Raw genomic sequence first — 27,362 nt, forward strand, 5'->3', positions numbered from 1 at the left:
AACTTGCATTTTTACTTTCATTAGAAATTGAGCTACTTAGATTTATAATTAGTGAATTCCTTTGCTTCTTTAGTGACTGTGATTTTTTATTATTATGCACGTTTTTTGTTGCCTTTATTTCGTTAACTTTGTTTCAAAATAAAATAAAATTTCATTGTTTTAATAAAAGAGTTTTTGGGGACGGGGAGAGGAAGATGGATGGGAGAGGGATATATACAGACTAGTGGAAGTGATGTTTGTAATGTCTAGACAGCTATTTACACATTAACATCTAATGGTTTACCCTGGCTGTTGAGAGTCTTCTGACACTGATAACCTTTTGTATAAAGGGCTTTCTTTGAACCCTAGTCTTTCTCTGTAGATTGGGGGTCAGTGGTATGTCTTACTGTATTGGCCCCAGGAGTGTAGCCAAGTCATTTGTAGTGTTAGAGCCTAGAGATCCATAATGCTTGCTTAAGTTCATTATTGGTGCAATTCCCATGCTAGAAAGCCTCTGAGCATGCGCAGATGAGTCAAAAGGCCGATAACAGCCTTCTTGGTGCATTCCAAGACACATAAGTGAACTAGTCTATGCAAGTTGATTTCCCCATGGTCCTCCTCACTGGTCCTGACTGAGAGGTGTCAACTGCCTTGTAACATCAAAAAACTTTAGGAAGAAAATAATCCTGGAAATACCTAAACGCTGATCATATGATTCCATGAATGCAACTTTTTGCTTTATGTTATCAATGGTCTCCAGTAGTGGTTTCAGGTCAAATTTGTTCTGCTGCTGATTTGCCATTTGTACCAGCTGTCTCATTTGCGTTTCCAGGCAGGCAGATTTATCAATGTGAATTGCCAAAGTCTTCAAGTTACACGGTTCATTGGGGATGGAGAGAAGACAAGAGGAGAAGACACACCCAAATTTTAAACAAAACTGCTATAAACTATTTATTACACCTTCAACCACGGACTTAATTAGGAATAAAATTTCCCTTTGGAGTCCTTCCAAATGTTCATTTTTAATTAGTATTTTAAACACATACGTTTCTGGTTAATCATCTGTCATCACGATCTCAATTGATTTCAGTGGGTTTTATTATTCAAAATGTATAAACAGCCTGAACTCTGTGACTGGATAAAGTGGTGACATAAATTCTATTTTAGTTTTAATGCAGAGATGATACTGTGTTATTCAGCACTGTAAGAACAGTTCACAGTCACAAAGGCGTATTGTTCTCTGAACTGTGCTGCTAATTTGTGGATCTATAATTCTTGAATATACATAATGATCTCTTTCGTATAAGAGTAACAATAGCACCCCAGGAAAGTTGCATGAGCTTGATTTCACCCATGTTTTATTTATTTATTTATTATTAAATTTATTAATCGCCCATCTGGCTGGTCACCCAGCCACTCTGGGCGATGTACAACATACAATAAAACAGTTTAAAACAATAAAATTCTACAATAAAAACATTTTCTAAAATACCCTAACCCACCCCAAATGCCTGCCTGAACAACCACGTTTTTAATGCACGACGGAAGCTCAAGAGGGGGCATGACGGAGCTCCCTAGGGAGGGAGTTCCACAGAGTGGGGGCCACCACAGAAAAGGCCCTCTCCCTTGTCCCCACCAGTCTAGCTGTCCTGGCTGATGGGACAGAGAGAAGGCCATCCGAGGCTGATCTTGTTAAGCGGCCTGTCTGGTGCTGCATGTGGGAATGCTACCTGCTTGAGTCACATTCAACGTGAGTTGCCTGCCTGTTGAACAAAGTACATAGTACAAAGTCACTTAAAGCTAATCCACCAGACATTACCCCCCCTCCCCCAAAAAACCCTGGCCTCAATTTTTATGGGTAAGAGTGGTCTATGTGGCAATATCCCACGCTACCATTTCCAGAAACTACTGAAAACCGTAATGAATGAGCATATACATTGCTTTGGCTATGGGGCTGTATAAGTACTTGCATTTTTCATCTTGTGAAAAATTATCATGCAAATAAGTCCAAAGGCTTTGTCTCCACTGCCCCTGGCAGTCATTCCATCTCCAATGCTATGTTTGTACATGTGACCTTTTTCTACTGTCTCAGGTTATGTCCTTCCTTCCCCACGCCACTTCTGCGATTCTATGTAGACGAAAATGTCATAGCCCCAATTGCTGCAACTGTTTGGACCTCCCTGCAATAGCACTATTTATTTATTTTTATTTATTACATTTTATACTGCTCAACAGCCAAAGGTCTACATGGTAACAGGACCTTGGCACAATTCTTTCCATAGAAAATTCTTGATCCTACTGCCCTTTTCTTTCCTACCTCCACTTTTTCTCTCACTGTAAAAATGTGAGCTCCTTGGGACCAGGCACTGGTTTGTTATTTTGTTTGGCTTATAGAAATCTGAAGTTCCATGTACACTGATAGAGCTATATAAATAAAGATTCTTATCTATGACATAAAGACTCCTGTCTTGTATTCCCAGGGAACATCTTAGTTATCTGGGCATGACCCAGTCCATATGAGCACAGTAAAGCCCCCACCACCTTGTGCCTAAGATCTGGAAGCACAGAAATAATCAGGTGATGATAAAATTACTAAAATTTAATATCTGTTTTGTGCTTTCAGCATGCAAATGTGCTGTAAAAACAAATGGAAATAAATCCAAGCCTAAATAAAACTGGAAAATCTTACACATTAACAGAATCTACCATGATGCAGGCAATACTTGGCTTAAGGCAGCTAATACTTGATTGCAGACTTTGTTTTTATGGAGGCGGTTAAGAAAGGAGAATTATCTTACCTGAGTGCTCGCTAGTAAGTTGCTATTTTTACCAAATGGCTGTGTAAACGCCCTGAATTCCTTTTCACACTTTTTAACCATGTCTGTTAGCTGCTGGATTTTTATCTCTTTATGTTCTAGGTTCTTATAAAGGTCAGAGATCTACAAAACGGAAGATGAGAGATGTGAACCTAAAGTGCAGAAGAAATAAAAACTGGGCTACAGAAAAAGACTGAAAGACCATATTCCTATTATGGCTTTAAACACCCAATCCACAGTGAGCCCTTCTCATGCTAGATAGAATGGGTCTGCATCAGTAGATCCAGCTGTTAAGAGACGGACAAACTAAGCAGTAGCAGTGGAGGCTGGTAGCTCCTATTTCAGTGGGGCAGTGAATCTGCTCTGGGTTTCAGTCAGAACCAGCCAGAACGCTAAAGGAGCTGAACCCTTTCCAAAGTGCTGAACCCTATCCCCAAAACAGATACCTTGGATACCTGCTTAAGAGTTCTGTCTGAAACCCAGAGCAGATCCACTGCCCCACCAGAAAAGGAGCCGCCAGCCTCTGCTGAGCAGTAGTCCAGAAGATAATTCACACAATCACTTTTGAACAGGCCTGGGTAACTTGTGACCCGCCCTGATAAACATCAGCCAAGTCTGGCAGCTCACCAAGGCCTTAATAACCTTCCAGTTTTTGACAACAGCCTAAGATAAATGCCTCCATGGGGGATTCAGAAGGCAAGCACTTGGAACTCGACAATGACAGTCAGGTTGCATTTGCCTTATGAGTTCCAAGTGGTGCAGGTCTGCTTTCAACCACAGCGCAAGAAAATTAATTTTCCAGTGGTCTAGTGGGGTCTCCTGAATGCATCTTCACCTTACAAGGTTAGTTTCCAACGACTTTCTGGAAGAGTACATTGTATGAGACCTTAAAAAAAAAACAAACCTGACTGATGCATGCTACAGATAGAATTGCTAACAAAAATAAAAAGCTACTGTTTTCCAGGATGTGGTTAAATATGAATCTGAGTACCAGGGGAGATTCAGCAGGAAGTGCTCTCATGAGAAGATCATGCTAACCTCTGAATAACCTTCTGCCCAAAACTGTATGTCTCCCCACACCAAATCTTTGCATTGCATGAGGAACTGAAATCAGTATCATGTGTTAAAAGATATTTTCTTATTTCAAAACACTTTTTAAAGTTCATCTTATTCGAAGGAAGTATAACTGCACAGTATAAAACATTGGAAGGTACCAATAGATCTCTGTTACATCACACCCACACCCCATTAGAAAAGAGTGAGGGTGCCAAACACTGCAAAAATACAATCAAGCTGAGATACAGATGGTTAGTTTTAATACTTGCTCTGTTCTTACACAAATGCTACTATTGTCCGAACATCCAGATTCCTTTACCAACAGAACAGTAAATACATTGGGTCATTAAAAAAAAGGTCTGAGGCACAGAAGAGATATGTTAAAAAAAGCGCGGGGGGGGGGGGGAAGCTAGATTCAAAAAGATCTCTCATTCTCTATTTAAGAGACTTGTAAAGTATTGTACAAGTACTTGGTAAGGTGCCCTGGGAACGAAAAGATGGTTGCAAGGTATGCTTTTTATTCCATGTGAAAGGTACCATTCTCCCACATACTTTGAAGGACTCCCCTTTGCATTTCCATGTGATCTACAGCCTTACTGCTATTGTATTAATAAAAGTTAGAGACGTACCCATTATTTTAACAGTAGGCACCACTTAACACCAGTGTGTTGACACAAATGTCAAAGATGCATTTTTCTCTGAAGGAGATCAGGTTGACCTGGCTTGGATGTAATCAGAAGCCACCATGGGTGAATATCCCTGTGGGGCTTTTTGTTGTGGTGGTGGCCACCATGTTGAATATTCAAGGCATGGCGGGAGTGCACTGTAGCTTGCTGTTATGTGTGAACATGGTGAGGATGGGTTGTTTGGGTAGTTGACTACAGACCCATGGGCTGTTTTAAAGTTGTGGGTGGCTGTTCACCACCCTAACAACTCAGCCTCGCTGGTTCACATGTAACAAGAAGCTACAGCGTGCCCCCGCTGTGCCCCAAATATTCAAAATGGTGGCTGCCACTGCAACAAAAATCCCTGTGGGGAAATTCACCCACGGCAACTTCTTGTTACATGCAAACCGGGCCTCTATGTACTCCCTGACAACAACAACAACAACAACAAAAGAGTATGAAGAGTTCAGAAAGCACCTTTAAGAAACCTTAAAGTAGTAACTAACACACTTTGTGTGAAAACAAACTTGAGAACTCTCAACATTGCACAAATTACTGAAGATTTTGGGTACTGGACACTGGGACTCTTTCCAGAAATTCCTTGTGGCCTTCTGTACCTGCTGCCGAACATCTATCCATACATGCCACAACTCATGAATGGATTGTACACGGTAAGCCATTTGTAACTGTTTCCATTTGCCATTCAGGTGGCTGTTAACTATGTCTGTGCAACGCCCACCCCACCCCACTTCCCCAAATGGTTGGGAACGGCTCAAGCACCTCACCAATGAAGCTGCACTTGTGTTTGCTTTACAAGCAGCCACACTCCCTGGGCTGCTGCACGTATGAGTTGAGCTGAAGTAATATGAAGCAGCACTCACACAAAGACGAGACAAGCAGAGCCCTAAAAGTAGATGGGGAAAGTGCTAACAGCTTTCCACATTACTGCTTTCCTGGGATGACAAGTCTCCTTTCCTCCACTCAGGACTATTTAGACTCCTTCCTATATTAGCAGGTAACAGAGAAGAGAAGACGTAAAGTTGGGGGTAATAATGGATGAAGGCTCATGCACTGCAATGGAGAGAACAGCTTTAATAGCGCCCAATAATAGTCTTCAGAAACATGTAGGAAGAAAGCCAGACTATAAAGCACATGGTCTTCGATGTCTATATACTAATGCCCAGGGTATGGGAAACAAACAGAACCAACTTGAACTCTTAATACAGGAGAGAAATTATGACTTGATAGGTGTAACTGAGTCTTGGTGGGATGACTCCCATGACTGGAATACAAAAATTGAAGGATGTAACTTGTTCAAAAAGGACAAGGGGAACAGAAAGGGAGGTGGAGTTGCACTATATGTTAAAAATACATATCTCTGCACAGAAATACAGGAAAATGAGCTTGGTAGCCCCATCGAGAGCATCTGGATCAAAATAAATGGAGCAAAGAATAAAAGGAACCTGGTGGTCGGAGTTTACTACCGGCCACCCAATCAAGGAGAAGACGAGCATGAAACTTTTGAAAAGCAAATAGCCAATATTTCAAGGAAGCATGATGTAGTAGTAATGGGGGACTTCAACTTCCCCAATATTTGTTGGGAGACAAATTTTGCAAAACATGGCCCCTCCAGGAAATTCCTGACTTGTGTGGCGGATAACTTCCTCCTACAGGAAGTAGAGGAAGGAACTAGAGGATTGGCTATCCCTGATTTGATCCTAACCAACAGAGATGACTTAGTGGATAAAGTAGCAGTTACGGGAACTCTGGGGGAAAGTGACCATGATATATTTGAGTTCTTGGTTCTAAGGGAAGCAAAAGCCGAGGGTAGCCAAATGCATACCCTGGATTTTAGGAAAGCCAATTTTAATAAACTCAGAACAGTGATCAGTAAGGTCCCATGGTGAGCAACTCTAACGAACAAAGGAGTCCAAGACGGGTGGGAGTTTTTAAAAAAGGAAATTCTCAAGGCACAATTACAAACAATTTCAACTAGAAAAAAAGGTGGAAGACAACAGAAGAAGCCAATGTGGCTTCACAAAAGGCTTAGAGATGATCTGAAAACAAAAAAGCACACATATAGGAAGTGGAAGGAAGGCCAAGCTACAAAGGAAGAGTACAGGCAGGTAGCACAGAATTGCAGGGATGGCATCAGGAAGGCTAAAACTGAGAACGAGCTGAGGTTAGCGAGGGATGCTAAAAGCAACAAAAAGGCTTTCTTCAGATATGTGCATAGTAAAAGACAGAGGAAAGAAATGGTGGTCAAACTATTAAATAAAGATGGCAAAATGATAACAAATAACAAAGAAAAGGCAGAAGTGCTCAATTCCTACTTTAGCTCAGTCTTCTCCCCAAAGAGGGTCTATGACCTCCCTGGCAAAGGCGAAGTACAGGCTGAAGGGGCAGGATTGCAGCTTCAGATCAATAGGCATATCATAGAATCATAGAATAGTAGGGTTGGAAGGGGCCTACAAGGCCATCGAGTCCAACCCCCTGCTCAATGCAGGAATCCAAGTCAGAGCATCCCTGACAAATGGCTGTCCAGCCTCGTCTTGAAGGCCTCCAGTGTGGGAGAGCCCACCACCTCCCCAGGTAATTGGTTCCATTGTTGTATTGCTCTAAAAGTCAGGAAGTTTTTCCTGATGTTCAGCCGGAATCTGGCTTCCTGTAACTTGAGCCCATTATTCCGTGTCCTGCACTCTGGGATGATCAAGAAGAGATCCTGGCCTTCTTCTCTGTGACAACCTTTCAAATACTTGAAGAGTGCTATCATATCTCCCCTCAGTCTTCTCAAGGCTAAACATGCCCAGTTCTTTCAGTCTCTCTTCATAGGGCTTTGTTTCCAGTCCCCTGATCATCTTTGTTGCCCTCCTCTGAACCCTCTCCAGTTTGTCTGCATCCTTCTTAAAGTATAGTCAAGGAACACCTAATTACTCTGAATGAGTTCAAATCTCCAGGGCCAGATGAACTGCATCCTAGAGTAATAAAGGAACTGGCAGAAGAACTCTCAGAACCACTGTCTATTCTCTTTGAGCAATCATGGAGGACGGGTGAAATGCCAGATGACTAGAAGAGGGCTAATGTTGTCCCTATCTTCAAAAAAGGCAAAAAGGAGGAACTTGGGAACTACAGACCAGTCAGTCTGACATCAATCCCTGGGAAAATTCTGGAGCAGATTATAAAGCAATCCATCAGTAGGCACCTTGAAAACAATGCAGTGATTACTCGAAGCCAACATGGATTTGTCAAGAACTAGTCCTGCCAGACAAATCTGATCTCATTTTTTGATCAGGCAACCTCCCTTGTGGACTCTGGGAATGCTGTGGACATAATATACCTTGACTTCAGCAAAGCTTTCGACAAAGTGCCCCATGACATCCTGATGAGCAAACTAGCTCAAAGTGGGCTAGATGAAACAACTATTAGGTGGATCCACAGTTGGCTACAGAATCGGACTCAAAGAGTGCTTGTCAATGGGATCTTCTCAAACTGGGGAGAGGTAACGAGTGGGGTACCGCAGGGCTCAGTCCTGGGCCCAGTGTGCTTCAACCTTTTTATTAATGACTTGGAGGAGGAGGTGCAGGGAATGCTGATCAAATTTGCAGATGACACAAAATTGGGTGGGATAGCTAATACTTTGGAAGACAGAAAGAAAATTCGAAGCGATCTTGATAGATTGGAGTGCTGGGCAGAAAACAACAGAATGACATTTAATAGGGATAAATGCCAAGTTCTGCACCTAGGAAAAAGAAACCAAATGCATAGTTACAAGATGGGGGATACTTGGCTCAACAATGCTACAAGCAAGAAGGATCTTGGAATTGTTGTCGATCACAAGCTGAATATGAGCCAATGATGTGATGTGGCTGCTATTTTGGGCTGCATTAATAGAAGCACAGCTTCCAAATCCCGGGAAGTACTAGTTCCCCTCTACTCAGCACTGGTTAGGCCTCATCTGGAGTACTGTGCCCAATTCTGGGCACCATGCTTTAAGAAGGATGGAGACAAGCTCAGAGGAGGGCAACAAAGATGATCAGGGGACTGGAAACAAAGCCCTATGAGGAGAGACTGAAAGAACTGGGCATATTTAGCCTTGAGAAGACATGACTGAGAGGAGAAATGATAGCGCTCTTCAAGTACTTGAAAGGTTGCCACAGAGTGGAAGGCCAGGATCTCTTCTCGATCATCCCAGAGTGCAGGACATGGAATAATGGGCTCAAGTTACAGGAAGCCAGATTCCGGCTGAACATCAGGAAAAACTTCCTGACTGTTAGAGCAATACGACAACAGAACCCATTCCCTAGGGAGGTGGTGGGCTCTCCCACGCTGGAGGCATTCAAGATGAAGCTCGACAGCCAGCTGCCAGGGATGCTTTTATTTATTATTTATTTTATTTATTAAATTTATTAATCGCCCATCTGACTGGTCACCCAGCCACTCTGGGCGATGTACAACCCACCATAAACAATTTAAAACAATAAAATTTTACCATAATTTTTTTTTAAAAAAAATACCCTAACCCACCCCAAATGCCTGCCTGAACAACCACGTTTTTAATGCACGACGGAAGCTCATTAAAGAGGGGGCATGACGGAGTTCCCTAGGGAGGGAGTTCCACAGAGTGGGGGCCACCACAGAGAAGGCCCTCTCCCTCGTCCCCACCAGTCTAGCTGTCCTGGCTGATGGGACAGAGAGAAGGCCATCCGAGGCTGATCTTGTTAAGCGGCCTGTCTGGTGTTGCTGGAGGCGCTCCTTAAGATAGGCTGGGCCGGAACCATATAGGGTTTTAAAGGTCAAAACCAACACCTTGAATTTGGCCCGGAAAACAACTGGTAACCAGTGCAACTCCTTCAGCACTGGAGTGATGTGATCTCGCCGGCGGCTGCCTTTAATCAGGCGAGCCGCCGCGTTCTGTACCAGCTGCAGTTTCCGAACCGTCTTCAAGGGTAACCCCATGTAGAGCGCATTACAGTAGTCTAAACGAGAGGAGACCAGGGCATGTACTACCGATGGGAGCAGATGGTCGGGAAGGTAGGGGCGCAGCCGCCGTATCAGATGGAGTTGATACAGCGCTGTCCGGCTCACAGCTGACACCTGAGCCTCCATGGACAGCTGGGAGTCCAAAATGACCCCCAGGCTGTGGACCTTGTCTTTCAAGGGTAGCTGTACCCCATTCAACACCAGGTCAACATCCCCCAGCCTCCTCTTGTCTCCCACCAAAAGTACCTCGGTCTTGTCAGGGTTGAGCTTCAGCTTATTCCTCCCCATCCAGCCACTCACCGTCTCCAGACATTTGGACAGGGATTCTACTGCCAACCTTGGTGAAGATTTGAACAAGAGGTAGAGCTGAGTGTCATCCGCATATTGATGACACTGCACCCCAAACCTCCTGATGATAGCCCCCAGTGGCTTCACATAGATGTTAAATAGCATCGGGGAGAGGATGGAACCCTGTGGCACCCCACAAGTAAGTGGCCACGGGTCCAAAACCTCCTCTCCCAGTGCTACCCTCTGGTACCTACCAGAGAGGAAGGACTGGAACCACCGCAATACAGTGTTTCCAATGCCCAACCCCTCCAGGCGGTCCAGGAGGATACCGTGGTCAACGGTATCAAAAGCCGCTGAGAGGTCGAGGAGAACAAGGAAGGAGCATTCACCCCTATCCAGAGCCCTCCTCGTATCATCCACCAAGGCGACCAAGGCCGTTTCTGTCTCATGCCCAGGCCTGAAGCCCGACTGAAATGGGTCTAGATAATCAGTTTCTTCCAAGTGTGCCTTCAACTGCACCGCCACCACCCGCTCAATCACCTTGCCCAAAAATGGCTGATTTGAGACTGGGCGAAAGTTGTTCAGAACTTGAGGATCCAAGGAGGGCTTCTTTAAGAGCGGTCTTATCACTGCCTCCTTGAGGGCTGATGGCATCACTCCCTCCTCAAGGGAGGCGTTCACCACCGCCTTGATCCCCTCACCCAGTCTCTCTCTGCAGCTCATAATGAGCCAAGATGGGCAAGGATCAAGTAAGCAGGTGGTTGGCCTTACAGATGAAAGCACCTTGTCCACTTCATCAGGAGGAAGAAGCTGGAACCGATCCCACAAAACCGGTTTGCCACAGGCCGCCTCTTGCTCACTAACTGTATCCACAGTGTGCAGAGTAACACACCTAATCTGATCAATTTCATCTGCAAAGTGCCTTGCCAAAGCCTCACAGGAGGCCTTAGAATGGTCCAGTGGTTCCGGAGCCACAGGACCGACCAGGCTCCGGACCACTTGGAACAGCCTCCTGGGGCAGCACTCTGCAGACGCGATGGAGGCAGCATAATATTCCTTTTTTGCTGCCTTCACCGCCACGTGATAGGCTGAAGATATAGCTCTAGCCCGTGTCTGATCGTCTTTGGAGCGAGACTTCTGCCACCGGCGCTCTAGCTGTCTCACCTCCTGTTTCAGAGCTCGTAACCGCGGATTGAACCATGGTGCAGTCCGAGCCCTGTCCAGGGGGAGAGGGCGTTTCAGAGCCACCTGATCTAATGCCCCAGTGATTGCGGCATTCCAGCCACCCACCAGGGTCTCGACCGAGTGGCCGTTGGCATGCCCCAGAGAATCCCCAAGCGCGTTCAGGAATCCATTTGGATCCATAAGACGCCTAGGGCGGACCATTTTAATGGGTCCTCCACCCCTGCGGAGGGGTTGTGGAACTGAGAAGTCCAACATCACCAGATAGTGATCTGACCATGACAAGGGGGTGGTGGATATACCCCCGACTTCCAGATCACTCCCCGCTTCTCCAGAAACAAACACAAGGTCTAGTGCATGACCGGCTACATGGGTGGGCCCAGTTAGAATATGGTGCAGCTCCCAGGAAGCCATGGTCTCCATGAAGTCCCGAGGTGCTCCTGTGAGGATGGCCTCCGAATGTACGTTGAAGTCCCCCAACACCAGTAAGTTAGGGGACTGTACACGCACATCAGAGACCACCTCAAGCACCTCGGCCAGGGAGTCAGTCGTGCAGCAGGGTGGACGGTACACGAGCAGAATCCCCAGACTGCCCTTCGGGCCCAACCTCCAGTACATGCACTCAACAACCTTGGTCTCCCGGAGAGGGGGTCTGGTGAAGACCAAGGACTCTCGGTAGATAACAGCCACTCCCCCTCCCCAATCCCCAGCCCTCGGCTGCTGTGCATACGAAAATCCAGCTGGACACATGGCTGCAAGGGTTGGAGCAGCAGCCTCGGCCAGCCAGGTCTCCGTAATACATGCCAGGTCTGCACCCTCATCCAGGATCATGTCATGGATGAGGGAGGTTTTCTGGGTAACAGACCTGGCATTGCAGAGCAGCAAACGAAGGCCAGAAGATGGGGTCACGCCTCCCCCAGCCATCCTTTGGCTCTGGACAGGCCCGGAGCAGGGGACAGATACTACACATCTCTCCCTTGTTCCCCTTACCTGGCATGGCCTGCCCCTAGCGCTCCGCCAGCGCCTGCCGCCCAGCCTCGGTATGTTCTGGCCCCCAACACTCCCCCCACTGCCTCCATCAGGTGGACACATGCCCCCTCGCTCCCACCTATCAGGCAGGCTACCCTCCCCTAAAAACACAACAAAATCCCCCCCAACAAAATAAAACAAACAAACAAAACAATTAAAATCCCCTTAAAAATGCCAGGCAGGAGTCCACAGGGAAGGCCTGGTGGCGGTGGTAGTGGCAACGGCGGCGGCAGCAGGCCCAGCGGCGGCAAGCACGCCTCTTCCCCGGTGGTGGTGGTGGTGGTGGCTTCTCCTGCAGGCCCTGGCTCTCCCAGGCCACCTCAGCCAGCCAGCTTATGTAGCCCCTCCAGGGAGGGGCAGGTGGAGCAGCACAGCTGGCTCGGTACCTGGGGGCCTGGTCCTGCAGGGACTGGCGGTCTGCCAAGCAGAAGTCCACAAGGAAGGCCTGCTGGTGGTGGCAGCGGCGGCAGCAGGCCCAGCGGCGGCGGCAGCAGGCCCAGCGGCGGCAAGCACACCTCTTCCCCGGTGGTGGTGGTGGCGGCGGCTTCTCCTGCAGGCCCTGGCTCTCCCAGGCCACCTCAGCCAGCCAGCTTATGTAGCCCCTCCAGGGAGGGGCAGGTGGAGCAGCACAGCTGGCTCGGTACCTGGGGGCCTGGTCCTGCAGGGACTGGCGGTCTGCCAGGCAGAAGTCCACAAGGAAGGCCTGGTGGTGGTGGCAGCGGCGGCGGCAGCAGGCCCAGCGGCGGCAGCAGCAGGCCCAGCGGCGGCAGCAGCAGGCCCAGCGGCGGCAAGCACGCCTCTTCCCCGGTGGTGGTGGTGGCTTCTCCTGCAGGCCCTGGCTCACCAGGGCCTGCAGGACTGCTTTGACTTAGTTTCCTGCACTGAGCAGGGGGTTGGACCTGATGGTCTTATAGGCCCCTTCCAACCCTACTATTCTATGATTCTAAGAAGCCAATGAAAACTGCAGCCTCTTCAAGGCACCTTAAAGAGGAGGGTGGAAATGCATTCCTAGGTGTGTGAACAGCAAGCAAGTCTAGGATTCCCTTCCAACTTCCCTCTTCAAAGATGCCTCTCCAGCTGAGGCACCAAGGGAGAGTTCCTCCAGCTTTTCTTACTACCATGATGACCACAGTGATGCTTAGGACCACTATTTTCTCAAGGGAACTCCAATCGGAAGCATCATGCTGTTCCGATGATTCAGACTGAGAATCACCAACCTATTTATTTATTTAGAATTCTTTTATCCCGCCCATCCTCCAAAAGGAGCACAGAGTGGCTTACAATATAAATAAAACAGGTACCGCTCAAACGACCATAAAATCATACTGTCACACTAAAACAATTAAAATACTACAGGAATAATCTAATGTAAAAACACCCCAACCGACAAGTCAGGAGCCAAATGCTTATGTAAATAAAAAGGTCTTTCCCTTCCTTTTAAAAATAGTCCCCATGGGGGCTAACTGCACCTCTGCTGGGAGGGAGTTTCACAGATGGATGGCTGCCGCGTAGAAAGCCCTTCCTCGAGTACCCATCTTCCTCACCTCATTTATGACCATGAGCAGGGCATCTCCTGCAGATCAAAGAGGCCTATAACTAGAGAGCTTTGGCTACTGGGTGGTACAGAAGTGTAATAAACAAATGGGGTAGTTGGGTCCAAATCTCCAAGGGCTTTAGCGTGCAGTCCTATGCATGTTTAGACAGAAAAAACTCCTACAACTCCCAGCATTCCCTAGCCAGCCATGCTGGCTGGGGAATGCTGGGACTTGTAGGACTTTTTTTCTGTCTTAACGTGCATAGGACTGCACCTTTATATGCTAAAAGTCAGACCTTAAATTGGGCTTGGGTGCTCACTGGCAGGCAGTGCAGTGCTTTCATGATAGGTGTGATATGATCCCTCCTACAACACCCCCCCGCCACCAGCAGCCAGGGTGCAGCACCCTGCACTAGCTGCAACTTCCAGTCCTTCCTATTATTGTGGGACAGGGAACTCTGGGAGGGGCGCTGGAATGAAAAGGAGATGCAGAAAAGTGTTCTCTGCTGGGATGCAGTGGCTGCCAGTCTGGTTTGTCAACAGTTCAGGCCTGAAGGTGGCTTTCAAGAATCAAAGGTGGCTTGAAAGGGATTGCTGCTTGTGGTTTGCTACTCGTCTCGCTTTTGACAAACAGGTTTTGTATGGTTTCCTGTTGAGGGCACATGATCCAATCATCTCGCTGAAGCTAAGCAGGCTTAGATCTGGTCAGTGCTTGGATGGGAGACCACCTGGGAATGTCTTGAGTTCCGGGATGGAAGAGAGGTATACTATAAATGTACTAGAATGAATGAATGAAGATATTGTGGGACTAAGGCACACCATGGTGTGTGTAGCCACTCCCAAACCACTTTGAACTTTAAGAACAGTTACTTGTGTCCAGTTTAGAAGTTAAAGGGCTTTGGAGGAACCACCATGAATGTTGCAGTATACCTGATCTTCCAGCTTTGAGTTCTTGTCTAAGATCTGCAGCATATGTTCTCTCAAGTAGATATTCTCATGTTCTGAAAGCTTTCCTCTTTTAATCTAAAAGGAGAATATAAAGAACAAAGGAAGACTAATGCATTATAAACCAAACATTTTAATAAAAGTTTCCCTTAGCATTGTTTCAAATCTAGCTGTAACAAGGGGGAAATCCTCAACAGGTTACCCAGATAGGCTCTGTTAACTACGAACTCCCCAAACTAGTATGTCCTCCAAACAGATGCCAACATTCTGTGCCAGTTTTGTGCCACAAATCCCGAGTTTTGTGTCACAACCTCAAGTGTAAAAATGACGTTGTGGCGTGGCGAATGCTAAAAAATCCACATTCTCCTATCTTCTCCGAACCTATGCCAAAGTTTTGTGCTGCCATCAAAAGCTTGAAAATTACATACCACTGCGTCAGGCCTGGTGAGTGATATCAGTACACTGTTGTAGGTGGCAGCACAAAACTCTTGGGAAGAGATACTCATTTCGGGGATTTGCAGTTAACAGAGCCACTCAGATATACTATTAAACCAGACCCAAGAGGACAAGACAGGGAAAAAAGACAACGGTTAGCTGGTGCCTTTTTGTGATTTGGCGTGTTAGTTTCTACTGTAGTACAGGGATGTTTGCCTCACAATACAATACCTTTGTAAGACAGCCGTACTGTTTATATGGACAAACAATTTCCATCTCAGGACATACTGAGACATGCTCTTCCACCTGCAAAATATCAGCAAGTTGTAAGTCACACATTAATGAAGGACTGGAAGCAGGGAGGGGGAAGCATGATGACCGTAACATCCTGCAAAGTGGTACAAAAAGGAACAAGATAATATTGGGATGACAAGGAGAAAGTCTAACCCAGCCTTCCCTAACCTGGCGGCTTCCAGATATGTTGCATGACAATTTCCATCATCCCCAGCCAGCAGGGGATGATGCAATACAACACACCTGGAGACCGCCAGGTTGGAGAAGGCTGATCTAATCAATGGCATTTACAATGGTCCTTCAAGAGGTCCACTAATGTACTTGTGCTCTCATAATACCGACGGATGGCAGGCTCACAAAATTACTGATACCAAGAGCAGCCTCTTGTACTGCCAGATACGGGCTATTGAAAAGTAGGCAGTATGTTGTTCTTTCCACAATGCTGTATAATTTGGCCACTTATAAATGAACCAAAAATAATCATCTACCTCTTTCTTCAGAATTATCTGTATGCAGCCATGGGGGCATGTCAAGGGATAATCAGGACAATCTGTTTTCTCGTGGATCTGGAAACACATGCGAATATCAGTTATTCTAGAGAAACAATGGAGACTTGGCACCAGTTGTTTATTCAACACTGTTTGCTTACAGCCAAAGGGCAGAAGCAGTCGTGAGTACAATCCACCAGGAATCTCCCGTGCAAGTCCCACTGAAGCGAACAGGAAGATGACTGGAGCGTGGCAGTGCTTTTTCAAGAGGTGTACCCTTGCTGCTTCTATCATTCCAATGCAGTTTTTGCACGACCCCCCTAGTACATTGTGCTCTTTGTATAGAACAAGGTGTACGCTTAAGGTGGACCTCAACCTTTAAACATAGGGGTACACAAGCAGGCCTTCCAACAAAATGTTGCGGTGTGAAATGCTCCTGCTTAGGGGTCCAGCCAGCCAGCCATGCTGTCCAGTCAGGTCTCTTTTTGTGATCCATCAGAGAAAACAATTGCTTTTATTATGCAAATTGCAGTTAGATCAGCAGTGCCTCAGGTTACAATCGGAATCCACGAGCAGCCACAAAGTCTCTAGACAGCTTTGCATAATATAGGACCGCTTAGGCAATAAGCAACTCCCATTGATTAATGCTCTATGTTAGATAGTTGCACTTAAAACTAGCACCAGCCGTCTCTTTGACAACCTGATGGCTGGTTAAGCCCCTCCCTTAGGGTGGTTCTTTCTAGAGGGACCTTCCCTGCGCAGCCGCCTCACAAGTTAACGTTGCTTCTTCTGCCTAGCCCGACATCTCCCCAGGGATACCGTATTTCTAACCTCCTCCTCCTCCTGCTCTGGCATTCCCACAGGTGAAGAGGCCCCTGGCTGGGTACTTTCCAACCGATTAGCTTGCACCTGGACAATCTCCACTCTGAGACTGCCAGGCTCTTGCAACCGTGACGCCTCAGCAAATGCCTCCTCCCCCTCGGACTCTGAATTGCCCATGTCCGTTGGGTGCCTCTGCAGAGGCACTGGGCCCAGTCCTTACACATGCCCTCCTCCAGGATACTCCCTTCCACTCCGCCTCCCCAGTTTTCTGTTGTTTTCTTCCCCAAAAGTCCAATGGCATTCCAGAGCCACTGAGCATTCCCAGTGGGATTTTTTTTTTGCCCCTGTAGGGTTTTCCTCCTAAAGATTTTTTGTACTTTTGTAAGCCTTGGATTTCCTGGGCCTGCTGATACCTCCCTTTTGTTTGTGGATGATGTCATTTTGGCTGCATGAGGATAGTCACTTGGAGAATAAGGGCAGAATCCAACATGTGCAGCCAGCCCCATCACTTCCAGTCTGCAAGTGGCCCCCTCTGCTGGCAGAACGGTGATGTAGCACCTCCAGAGACAAGCCCAAACGAGTGGAAACGCTCATTTCTGGAAGAGGACAGGTTGGCGGAGCTTGCATAAGGGAGCCCCACTGACTTGCCCCCTTCCAGAAATGCGTGTTTCTGCTCGTTTTGAGGCTTGCCTCCAGAAGCACTACTTCACTGTTCTGCAAGCGGTAGGGGCCTCTTGCAGACCAGGAGTGGCAGGGTTAGCTGTGCATGGACCAGACTTGGTGGCCAGGTCCGCTACTGGATGGGCAGCACTGGATTCTGCCCTAAGTTCACAATCAGTATATATGCTATAGGCATCTATAATCTGCTTCATATTACACCCCTTTGTCATTAAGTCAGGGGTTGGGAACCTCCAGTCCTTGGGCCTAATCCAGTCTGCAGAAGTCCTGCATCTGGCCTGCAGAGGCATGCAGTCCGGTCTATTTACTATTTTCCACAGCAATTAGGAAACAGGTTATACTTATTTAAGACATTTTTATTTCAATGTTACCTTTAAATTAATTGAAATCACAGGCTGATTACAGTACTGGCACAGTTCTTTTCGATAGTTACACTGCAAAGTCAGATGTTCTTTCAAATCCTTCTGAAGAATTTTTTCACAACATCCTTCATTAGTGCACAGCACACTTTCAAACAAACATTGTTGTAGGTGATCCTGTAAAGCAAAGGAATTTACTAAGTATTATCATCCACAATGTAAATGTCATAATATGCACAGGAGACACTTACAACATGCTGTATTTGGCGACAATTTAGGGAAGAAGTGCAGCAAAGGGCAACTAAAATGATCAAAGGGCTGGAGCATCTCCCCTATGAGAGAAGGTTACAACAGCTGGGATTATTTAGCTTGGAAAAAGGAGGGTAAGGGGAGACATGATTAGTCTACAAAATTATGCATGGTGTGGGGAATGTGGATGGGGAGACATTTTTCTCCCTCTCTCAAAATACCAGAAAAGGTCATCCTATGAAGCTGATTCATGGGAGATTCAGGACAGACAAAAGGAAGTCCTTCTTCACATAGCTTAAACTATGGAACTTGCTACGACAGGACGTAGTGATGGCCACCAGTTTGGATGGCTTTAAAAGGGGGTTGGACAAATTCCTTGCAGAAAAGGCTATCAATGGCTACTAGTCTTGATGGCTATGTGCTACCTCCAGTACCAGAGGCAGCGAGTCCATGTACACCAGTTGTTGGGGAACATGGGTGGGAAGGTGATGTTGCACTCATGCCCAGACCTGGTCAACAGCTGGTCTGATCCAGCATGGCTCTTCTTATGTTCTTATACTTGGTGCACATTTTCATGGGAGGTCAAATGCCTCTTTATACCGTATTGTCTACAACAGGGCTAGCTGACCTGTGGTTTCCAGTTGTTGTTGGACTACAACTCTCATCTTCCCCGACCTCTGGGCATGCTGACCAAGGTTGATGGGAGTTGAAGTCTAACAACATCTAGCAGGCCAAAGGTTGCCCACCCTCCGCTCAACTGTTTGTGTCTTCTGTTTGCTTTCCACTCTGTGTGTCCCCACCCTCGCAGTGACAATCTCAGGGCAACCCAATAGGCCCTATTTGTCAATAAAATGTCTGTGGGAATGGCCACATCCATTCCTTCCCACTCCAAGCAGACCTAAGCCTCTGCCTTTTCTTCTCATGTTGCCACGCACACATCCTGTTCTTATGCTTTTCATGCTGGTTGCTAAGCCTCTGTTTTCTTCTACTGCTGAGGCCAGAAGATCTAAAACACTTCAGTAAAACATCCTCTTCCTTTTTAAAACACACACACCAGATGTCTCAAATTCAGATATAAATGCATTCTGCACAATCAGACATTTTCTTTTAAATTACTCTTTCAGTAACCTGTTCATGCAGACTTCTTGACAACTGTCCCAATGTAGCCATAGCCTGAGTAATCCCCCAGTCCATCCACACACCGAGAAAGGGGGAAAACTTTATGGATAGCATGCACCTTTCCCCAGTAGCTCAGATGCCAGTGGGGCAGTGAATCTGCTCCGGGTTTCAGTCAGAACCCTAAAGGAGCTATCCAAGGTGCGAAACACCTGCATGTGTCTCTGTGTTGTCTTCTCTTTAATATAATTTAATACAATACTTCTTACTTATTTACATTTTCAAATTCTTAATCATCATTAATAATGTTTGGCATTTGCATTTACTAATAAGACATCCTATATTGTTTTATGCCACGTAGATTAGCATTTTTTCAATAGTCTAAAACAAGATCAGCTATTTCCTAAAATCCAGGACAATATATTCAGGCATGTACCACAGCAGACTTTTTGTATGTTTTTACAAAGTTTTTACTTTGTAAAGTTTTTACAGAATCTTGTGTCGATGCTATTTAACTCCAGTCAGGCGTGATAAAACATATGTGGGCCTTAATGAGAAATGTTGGGGATACATCTGCCCTAGAAAGCTTGCTGTTCATATCTTTTGGATGTGCCCAAAGATAACATATTGGAGTGCTATCATAAAGGAAATTGGAAATATTACAGTTTACGTTTTGCCATTGGACTGTGTTATGCTAGCGGGAAAAACATAAGAGGTGGCATTATTCTGCCAGTGGTTGTGCAACCACTAGCAGAATAAGGGAGCAATCCTATGGGGGTAGACGGCCGCCTCCGAACCTGGAGGCGACTGCCTATCCAACGCAGGGTGGGAGGAGCATGGAGGAGCGCATCTCCTCCATGTTCCAGCAACCCTGCATTTGCAGCTGGATGGCCGATTTTGGCTATCTAGCCACGGGACTTCAGAGCGCAGGGTGGGGAGGCTGGACGACACATAGAAAGTGTTGTACAGGCACTTCCGAAGTCCTTGCCCTGCCCCCAGGAATGCCGTTTCCCTCGCTCCGCGCTGCTCTTCTGAACATGGAGCACAGAGACGATCTGCGATGCCTACGAGGCAGGAGGGGAGGGGGTGTGGAGGGGGTTCTCTGGGAACCGACCAATCCCATGGCCGTCTAGCCACTGTCTAGCGGTCATAGGTTGGCACCCTAACTAGCACAAATAGTTCAAGCAACGCCTAGCCTAATATAGTCATAATCAGTTGTGTAAACATCTCAAATCCAAATCCAAATTGACACTTGTACAAGGATGAAAATGGGGATTCAGCAAGCAGTAGAAGCTTTGCACTAGTGGAATTACACCACTGGATACAACCTATTTTGTTATGTTAAAAATATAGTTCTATTAGAAGACATTGAAATGGTCAATTTATTAACAGCTGCTTGCTTAGCTATTATTGCTAAATTGAAAAAGATTAATCCTCCCTCTCTGAATGACTGGCTTCAGAGAGTGTGAGTATTGGTTTATATGGTAAAACTAGCTAATATTATTAGAACGAGGTATTATTAGATCCTTCACAGCAGATTTGGGGGCCATGCAGTGGGGAGGACAGCAAGGGGAAGTCCTGTTGCATGAGTGGAAGTCAACTTGCAGAGCACTGGATTTAACCCTATGTACAGAGCTAGAATAGTCACCCTTCATTTTGAGTTACAGGGGTTGGAAGAGAAGAATACAGATGCTCTACAGTGCTCTCCTTCACTCCCCTGCCTCTCCCCCAATACACACCAATCACTTATTTTGCAGGGACAATGTTGTCTGAATACAAGTGTATTAAATGGCTTCTAAAAATCTCTTTTTAAGGGGAAAAACAAAAATTGATGCTTCAGGGAGTAAAACAAACATTTTCAAGAATGGAATCTCAATTCTTCTACTTTCAGTGCATTGAAACCCATGCAGGCTGACACCAATCCTACTCATAATAGGAAAAAATAGCTTTAGCAACAGTGTATTTGCTGCTTTGGCTGTGAGAAAACAAAAACAAATCAATATTTGCTTGAACTGACATTAGAATACAGGGATACAAACCTGGTATCGTCCCAGAGATGTTTTTGCATTGCAGGCTGGTGAATTTCTGCAAAATACTTGCAAATTGAGAACCTCCCTTTTACAGCAAGTGTCTTTGAACACCTAAATTAAATAAGCATAAAACCTTGTTTCAAACACACAAGCAAATGAACAATAATTTATTATAATCTTTGAAAAACACAAAAAATAAAGCCAGGCTCCTTGTAGAGGATCAGAATATTACATTGTGTTTCGTACACAGTGGCAACGTACCCATCTGGAAGCTGCAAAGAGAAAGGAGAAGAGACAAAGACATCAAAAGAAGTCTTGGCTGATCCCTTCCATGCGCAATGTTCCATTATAGCTTCAGCTACAAGCTTTCATCAACCTTGTAAAAAGTATTCCCAAGAGCTTATTTTCACATTTCGATAAGGAGATTATTTAAATCTGGTTTGAAATGTCTTGTGGGCCGCGCTGGCTTAGTGGTTAAGACGCTGAACTGCAGACCGGAAGGTCGACAGGACAGCAGTTCGAGACCCGAGTGCCGCGTGACGAAGTGAGCTCCCGTCTTCAGTCCCAGCTCCTGCCAACCTAGCAGTTCGAAAGCAAGAAATTGCAAGTAGATAAATAGGCACCGCCTCGGCGGGAAAGGTAACCGCGTTCCGTGCACCTCGGTGTTCAGTCATGCCGGCCACATGACCACGGAAGCGTCTTCGGACAGTGCTGGCTCTTCGGCTTAGAAATGGGGATGAGCATCGCACCCTAGAGTCGGACACGACTGGTTGGGGACACCTTTGCCTTTACCTTTTTTTTTTTTTAAATGTCTTTGGGTGTTCCCAACATCCATTGATTCTTCACCTACATATTAATAATATTGGCAAAATATCCCACAGATATTGACTCCAAAGAGGATACAAACAAAGCTTCTTTTCTTACCTCCTGAAGTTTTATTATTTCTTTGTCTATAGGACAGGTGGGTATTGCATTCAGTTCTCTAAAGAGATATAAAGAAACTTACGTTACATCTGGTAGAAGTGTGGAAATTAACTGCCCATTTAGGCCAACGTAATTTTAATTCCTATTTTATGGTATCAGAAGATTTAAAAAAACAATCCTCCATATGTTGCATTACAGTTTTGCAAATTTCAACACTCCCTGTCCTCAACAGATTCCACCTCATCCACTTTAAACAACTCCAGATTCTGTTCGTTAAACTTGCAGCATCTTTTTAAATCGAAATCCTGCAGTCATGTTGTAGAGCAGATAGCTGAAAGATTAAAGGAAACTAACAAAACTTGCATGAGAAAACCTAGCAACCTAATAAGTAGTTTATTTGTTCATAAAGTTCACATAATTTAAGAGAACTGCTGTGTAAAAGAGGCAAAGCTACAAAGGATGCAGTCAATCAGCATGGTCAAAAACACACCTGTTACACCATGCAGACCATAGATTAAAACACAGGAAGGTAATGGAGTAATTTACCAAGGGCTGCTTCTTATATTACTTGCTAATCAATGTGAATTAAAACCCACTAACAGCACAATCCTATGCATCTTTACATGGTCAGTCCCACTGTGTTCAAAGGAGCTTACTCTCAGGTAAATGTAAATAGGACTCCAGTCTTAGTGGTACTCTGGAATGGGAGGTTGTCACCATCATGTCAATTTCTCTCTGAAGATACAATCAGAAGGCTCTGGGTGGGTGTTTCAGAAAAAGGAAACCAATATACATCTAAAGCGAAACTCAGATGAATCAAAACGGTGCTTTCACAAGAAAGTTTCGTTTTTAAATTTTCTGCATCTCTTCTCTACAATGATGTCACACCAAGCCACATCGTGCACAATCAAATGTAACATTTTCATGCATGTAATAGCACCACTATAATTTTTAAGTGCTGGAAAGAGCAGAGAGAAAGTCCAGGTTCTTTTGGGAAAATATAGTAATATATTTAGTAATATAATATAAATATAGTAATAGGTTATGCCTAATTGTATGGATCCTGCCTCCCATGTCTGTTAGAATTTAAAAGGACCACATTTCTGGTGACAATACATTTGAATTTTAAAAGCTGCTTCCCCTTGAAAATCTAAGCTGTATTAAGTAGTAAAAAGAAAGAAAACCTAAGAACATAGAAATGTGCTCTTCACATCACTGATGAAATTGCCTCCAGACAAGGCTTTTATCGCACCATTGTCCTGTTTCATTCAGGGAATTTTAAGGGGTGGTGGTGTCCAGACGATGTTGTCTTCCATTCACGACCCTCCTGTGTTTTGCCACCACTTTTTCCATCGTTTTTCTTATTGCAGAAAATATGTTAAGAAACAAAAGCCGGAATAGCTACACAATACCTTCTGATTAGTAGGAAACATAGGAAGCTGCCTTATACTGAGTTAGACCGTTGGTCCATCTAGCCCAGTATTGTCAACACTGACTGGTAGTGGCTCCCCAGGGATTCAGACAGGATTCTTGTCTAACCCAACCTGGAGATGCCAGGGATTGAACCTGAGACTTTATGCATGCAAAGCATGTGCTCTACCACTGAGCTGTGGCCTCTCCTCGTAGCACTAGGAGCCCTCCATGTGGAAACACTGTAGGTCTTTTAGAACTGAGCAGGGTCATCAGGAGAAAACAGGGCAGAATGGAATCACTACCGCTTTCAACCTAGTGTAACTTCACAAATTATGGGTAGTATCCAGTATTAGTCCAACTTAGAATAGACCCATTGAAGTGAATGGCACAAGTTAGACATGACTAACTTAAGATCCATTTATTTCGATGAGTCTACTCTAAGTGGGACTAACATTGGATAGTTCCCTATATAGTTTTTAGAAAAGAGTGTGGGGAGAGTATTGATTTGAACAAATATGAGAAGGAAGAGACTGTTCTTACCTCAGAGACACAATACAGTGCTGGCAAAATCTGTGCCCACATCCTGTCTGGTGAGGATTGTGAAGGACTAGATGGCAGTAGGTACATTTGTACCGTTCTTCTAAAATTTCCACAAACCGATAGTTGGCATTAGGCTCAAAGTCCAGAGAAACTGCACTGCTAGAGTTCTGACGAGTGTAGAAATTTGGTAACTGGCCCGCCAGGTCTTCAAAGGCCATGGACATAGAGCTATAAACACAAGCATGGAGAGAGAGATACTAGCTGAGTACATGTATATCCAGTAAATACCATTAACTGTTACAATTTAAAACGCTGCAATACTTGAGAAGTTTTCCCACTTAACACTTTAGCACGGATTTCTGATGAAAATGCAGTTTTGGCTACTGAAAAGCAGCAGGGTATCAACAAGGGACAACTTACACTGAATAATTAATTTGCAAAGCTAACACTTTCTCATCTCTTTTAACACACTACTGACTCCATTGGGTCTTCAGCCAAATGCCACTCTGTCAGTAACAGAAAGCATTCTTTGTGATTCTAAGGGAATGCATTTTGATGCTTCCTAGGGGAAAAGATCATCTTATAATCTGTGCAAGATAGTACCTCAACATGTGCTGATGGCTACTACTGTAGACGGTTTTTCAAAAGAATGATTTTACACATTCATGGAAGCAATTTATCAATTAGCCACAATAAGCCAAATGGACCCTTCATGGCTAGAGGCAGTGTACCTCCTTTTGTGGATGCTAATAAAAGGGCATCACCGCCTGTGAGTGTCAGAAAGCACGCAGCTATCTGCCGTTAGAACTCTGCGCTGGATGGAATCATGGTCTGATCCAGCAAGTCAAGTCTTATGTTCTTAGATTTGCCATTAGAACAAGAAAAGCTGCTTAAGCATCTGTATTTGAAATTATGGTACAGCTGTTGAACATATGATTTGCATGCAAAAAGTTTCCAGTTTCAATGCCAGGATCATTAGCTAGGGATGAGAAGGTCTAAGGTATCAAATTCCAGAGAACCATGGCCAATCGGTGGAAAAATACTGGGCCAGATGGACCAATAGTCTGAGAATCAGTATAAGGCAGCTTGTTTCCTATGAACTGCTAGCTTTCCCCAGGTAGGGAGTGGGATTTGAAGGGAGAAGGTGAAGGCATCACCTCAACCTGCTGCTTCTCTACTTTGAATGGTACCTGCCTAGTCCACTTTGCCCTCGTTCAATGGAGATTCAGGTGTAGGGACAAAAAATTTAAAAAATGAGAAGACACTTTTTTAAAAAAACAAAAACTTGCAAGGACTTCTTCCATTTTTCTAATGGAAAATTGGATGGTTGGGAGAAAACAGAAAAAAAATCTCAAGCAAACAATGATGAGTGAAATGCATTTTAAGGCAAGGTTTTAAAATACTGTTATAGCTGCCCTAAATTCCCTAAAATGCTATTTAATACGTAGATTAAACAATTTACAGTTACAGGAATTGCAATTAACGAGTTCTGTACACATGTACAACTCTCAGATCCTCTTGCCTACTCCCAAATCTCACCATTTTATGTGAAATAAATACATTTGTGCATAGAAATGCACACACCAAATCAAGATGTAAGATGAACATGTCAAGAAGTACACTGTCTCAATCTGGACAAACTGTCAGTAATCGGAAGGAGAGGGAAAAAATGAAGTCTCAGAATCAAACCAGCGATCTTTCCGAAACTGATTCTGATTAAAGAGAGAGAAACTGAGACTCAAGGTAGTGTTTTCAATGAAACATAATTTAAAAAACATAATATAGATTTTCTGTTGCTAGTTTTGTCCACATGACAGAATAATTCAAAGTTAATATAAAATTCAAGTCAATATTCAGATTTACTAGTTAATACTGCGATTAGTTAGGCTGGAGGTACTCACTAGTCCCTGAAAGTTGAGAATACATTAAAAAAAAATCAGATTATTGGCTGTGGCTTATATACTCACTCAGGATCTGGTAAACAGGTTTTTCTATTGTTTAATTTTGTCAAGATAATGGACCAGAGATTCTAAGTCAATAAAATAAAAAAGTTATTTTCTTTACTACAATGTTCATGTTTTCAAGTCTATCTTAAACACGGTTCCTATTTTTCCAACTGACAAAAACTAAGTTATGTTCAGGTATCTTCAGGTGCTTGCTGCTTCAGCTCTAACACTGAGCCATATTTGTAACTATAGTCTGAGTAAAACTAAAATACATGTAGGGAGCAAACCTATGGTCCCTGGGTGAGTGTCCCAGGGACTATAGGATTGTTCAGAGACCCCCTTCTGTGGTTGAACGCAGCAGTCCGACCTCCAAAGGGGAATTGGAGATCTGACTCTCTTCCCCTACCCTCACTGCTAGTGCAGAGAGAATGACGCTGGCTGCCCTCCGAGAAAAGGGGGTGGTCTAGTGGGTGGGGAGGAGACTGGTGAGGCCAGTATATGAGTTATCAGAGCTTCTTCCAGCCTCCTTCCCTTCCCCTGTGAAGCACCCTCGCTATGCAGGGTGGGAGGACATAGAGGTGAAGATCGCCTCCCCCACTCCTCCCACCCTGCACTGGATGATTGGATGCCTCTGAGATCTGGGGCTTCCAATCACTGAGGGCAAAAATGATAGGATTGTGCCCTTAATATACTTTTAAAATTCATTAATATACCAAACACAATTTTGTATGCCAAGTTATGCATAATAAAATGGTCAAGCAGTGTTTAGATCTGAAAAGAAAAATATTGCATATGTTTCTATTTCAATTCTCTCTCCCTGCCCCACCAAGTCCCTTTCTTCCCACTCCTCAAAATTTTTTTGAATTGTACATCCCTGTCCAAATTCCCAGAAAGAATCCTAGTCTGCCCATCCACAGTATTTGGATTAGTTCAGAAGTGGTCAAAGTGCCTAAGCTAAAATGCTTCATATAGCCAGAACGCCATATTTTACCACTTCTGCTCACCCAAAGGCAATTTGGAGGCCAAGTTCGAATCAGATGATCCAGACACCAGTATCATCAATTTGAGATTTTTGGCCCAAACAAATAGCCATCCTCAAAGTATGTAATGAACTGAGTCTCGCAAATAATGCTTCCTCCCATCAAATGGATATATGCAACAGTTTAAGATATTCATTCTGTACTTGCTGACCTAAAGAGACACCAATTCATCGCAATTGTGCTACCAGTTCTAAGACAATGTTTGCAGTTCTAAGTTTTCCTCCCCCTCCCCCTTGCAAACAACACTTTCAAAATGATGGTTCCATACAACCCTTTCAAGATTCCTCCCTGCTCTAGAAAGTTACCAACTCTTCCTTTGGGGTGACAGGTCTGGTAGTAAATTCTCCCACCTACCTTACTTAGTTGAACTGTAACATTGCCCTAAGCTAATTTATTCTCCCATTATGAATTTTTAAATTATTAATTATTATTACTACTACATTTATATCCTGCCTTTTCCCCTATTGCAAGGAACCCAAGGCAGCTTCCATGGTCCTCCTCCTCTCCATTTTATCCTCACAACAACCCTGTGAAGTAGGTTAGGCTGAGAGTCA

General features: G+C 44.8%; 1 protein-coding gene across 5 annotated transcripts in view; it reads right to left on the reverse strand.

Annotated features, from left to right (window-relative positions):
• Positions 1 to 27,362, reverse strand: part of TRAF5 (TNF receptor associated factor 5) — a 54,081-nt gene that overhangs the window by 4,010 nt on the left and 22,709 nt on the right. For 2 of the 5 annotated variants that reach the window (XM_084828876.1, XM_084828877.1), the window contains exons 2-10: positions 23,823 to 24,050; positions 21,870 to 21,927; positions 20,955 to 21,056; positions 17,563 to 17,727; positions 15,692 to 15,769; positions 15,141 to 15,215; positions 14,460 to 14,552; positions 2,778 to 2,918; positions 676 to 844 (exon numbers count right to left, since the gene is read on the reverse strand). In XM_084828876.1, coding sequence (XP_084685002.1) covers positions 676 to 844; positions 2,778 to 2,918; positions 14,460 to 14,552; positions 15,141 to 15,215; positions 15,692 to 15,769; positions 17,563 to 17,727; positions 20,955 to 21,056; positions 21,870 to 21,927; positions 23,823 to 24,046 — 1,105 coding nt within the window. In that variant the 5' untranslated portion in view covers positions 24,047 to 24,050. Of the gene's footprint in view, positions 1 to 675; positions 845 to 2,777; positions 2,919 to 14,459; positions 14,553 to 15,140; positions 15,216 to 15,691; positions 15,770 to 17,562; positions 17,728 to 20,954; positions 21,057 to 21,869; positions 21,928 to 23,822; positions 24,051 to 25,789; positions 25,847 to 27,362 lie in introns of those variants that run through there. The other 3 variants (XM_084828879.1, XM_084828881.1, XM_084828878.1) reach the window with 2 other exon arrangements.

This window comes from Heloderma suspectum, chromosome 1 (assembly GCF_057233095.1).
Source record: "Heloderma suspectum isolate Gila_16-S chromosome 1, 16-S_ref, whole genome shotgun sequence".
Taxonomy (NCBI): domain Eukaryota; kingdom Metazoa; phylum Chordata; class Lepidosauria; order Squamata; family Helodermatidae; genus Heloderma; species Heloderma suspectum.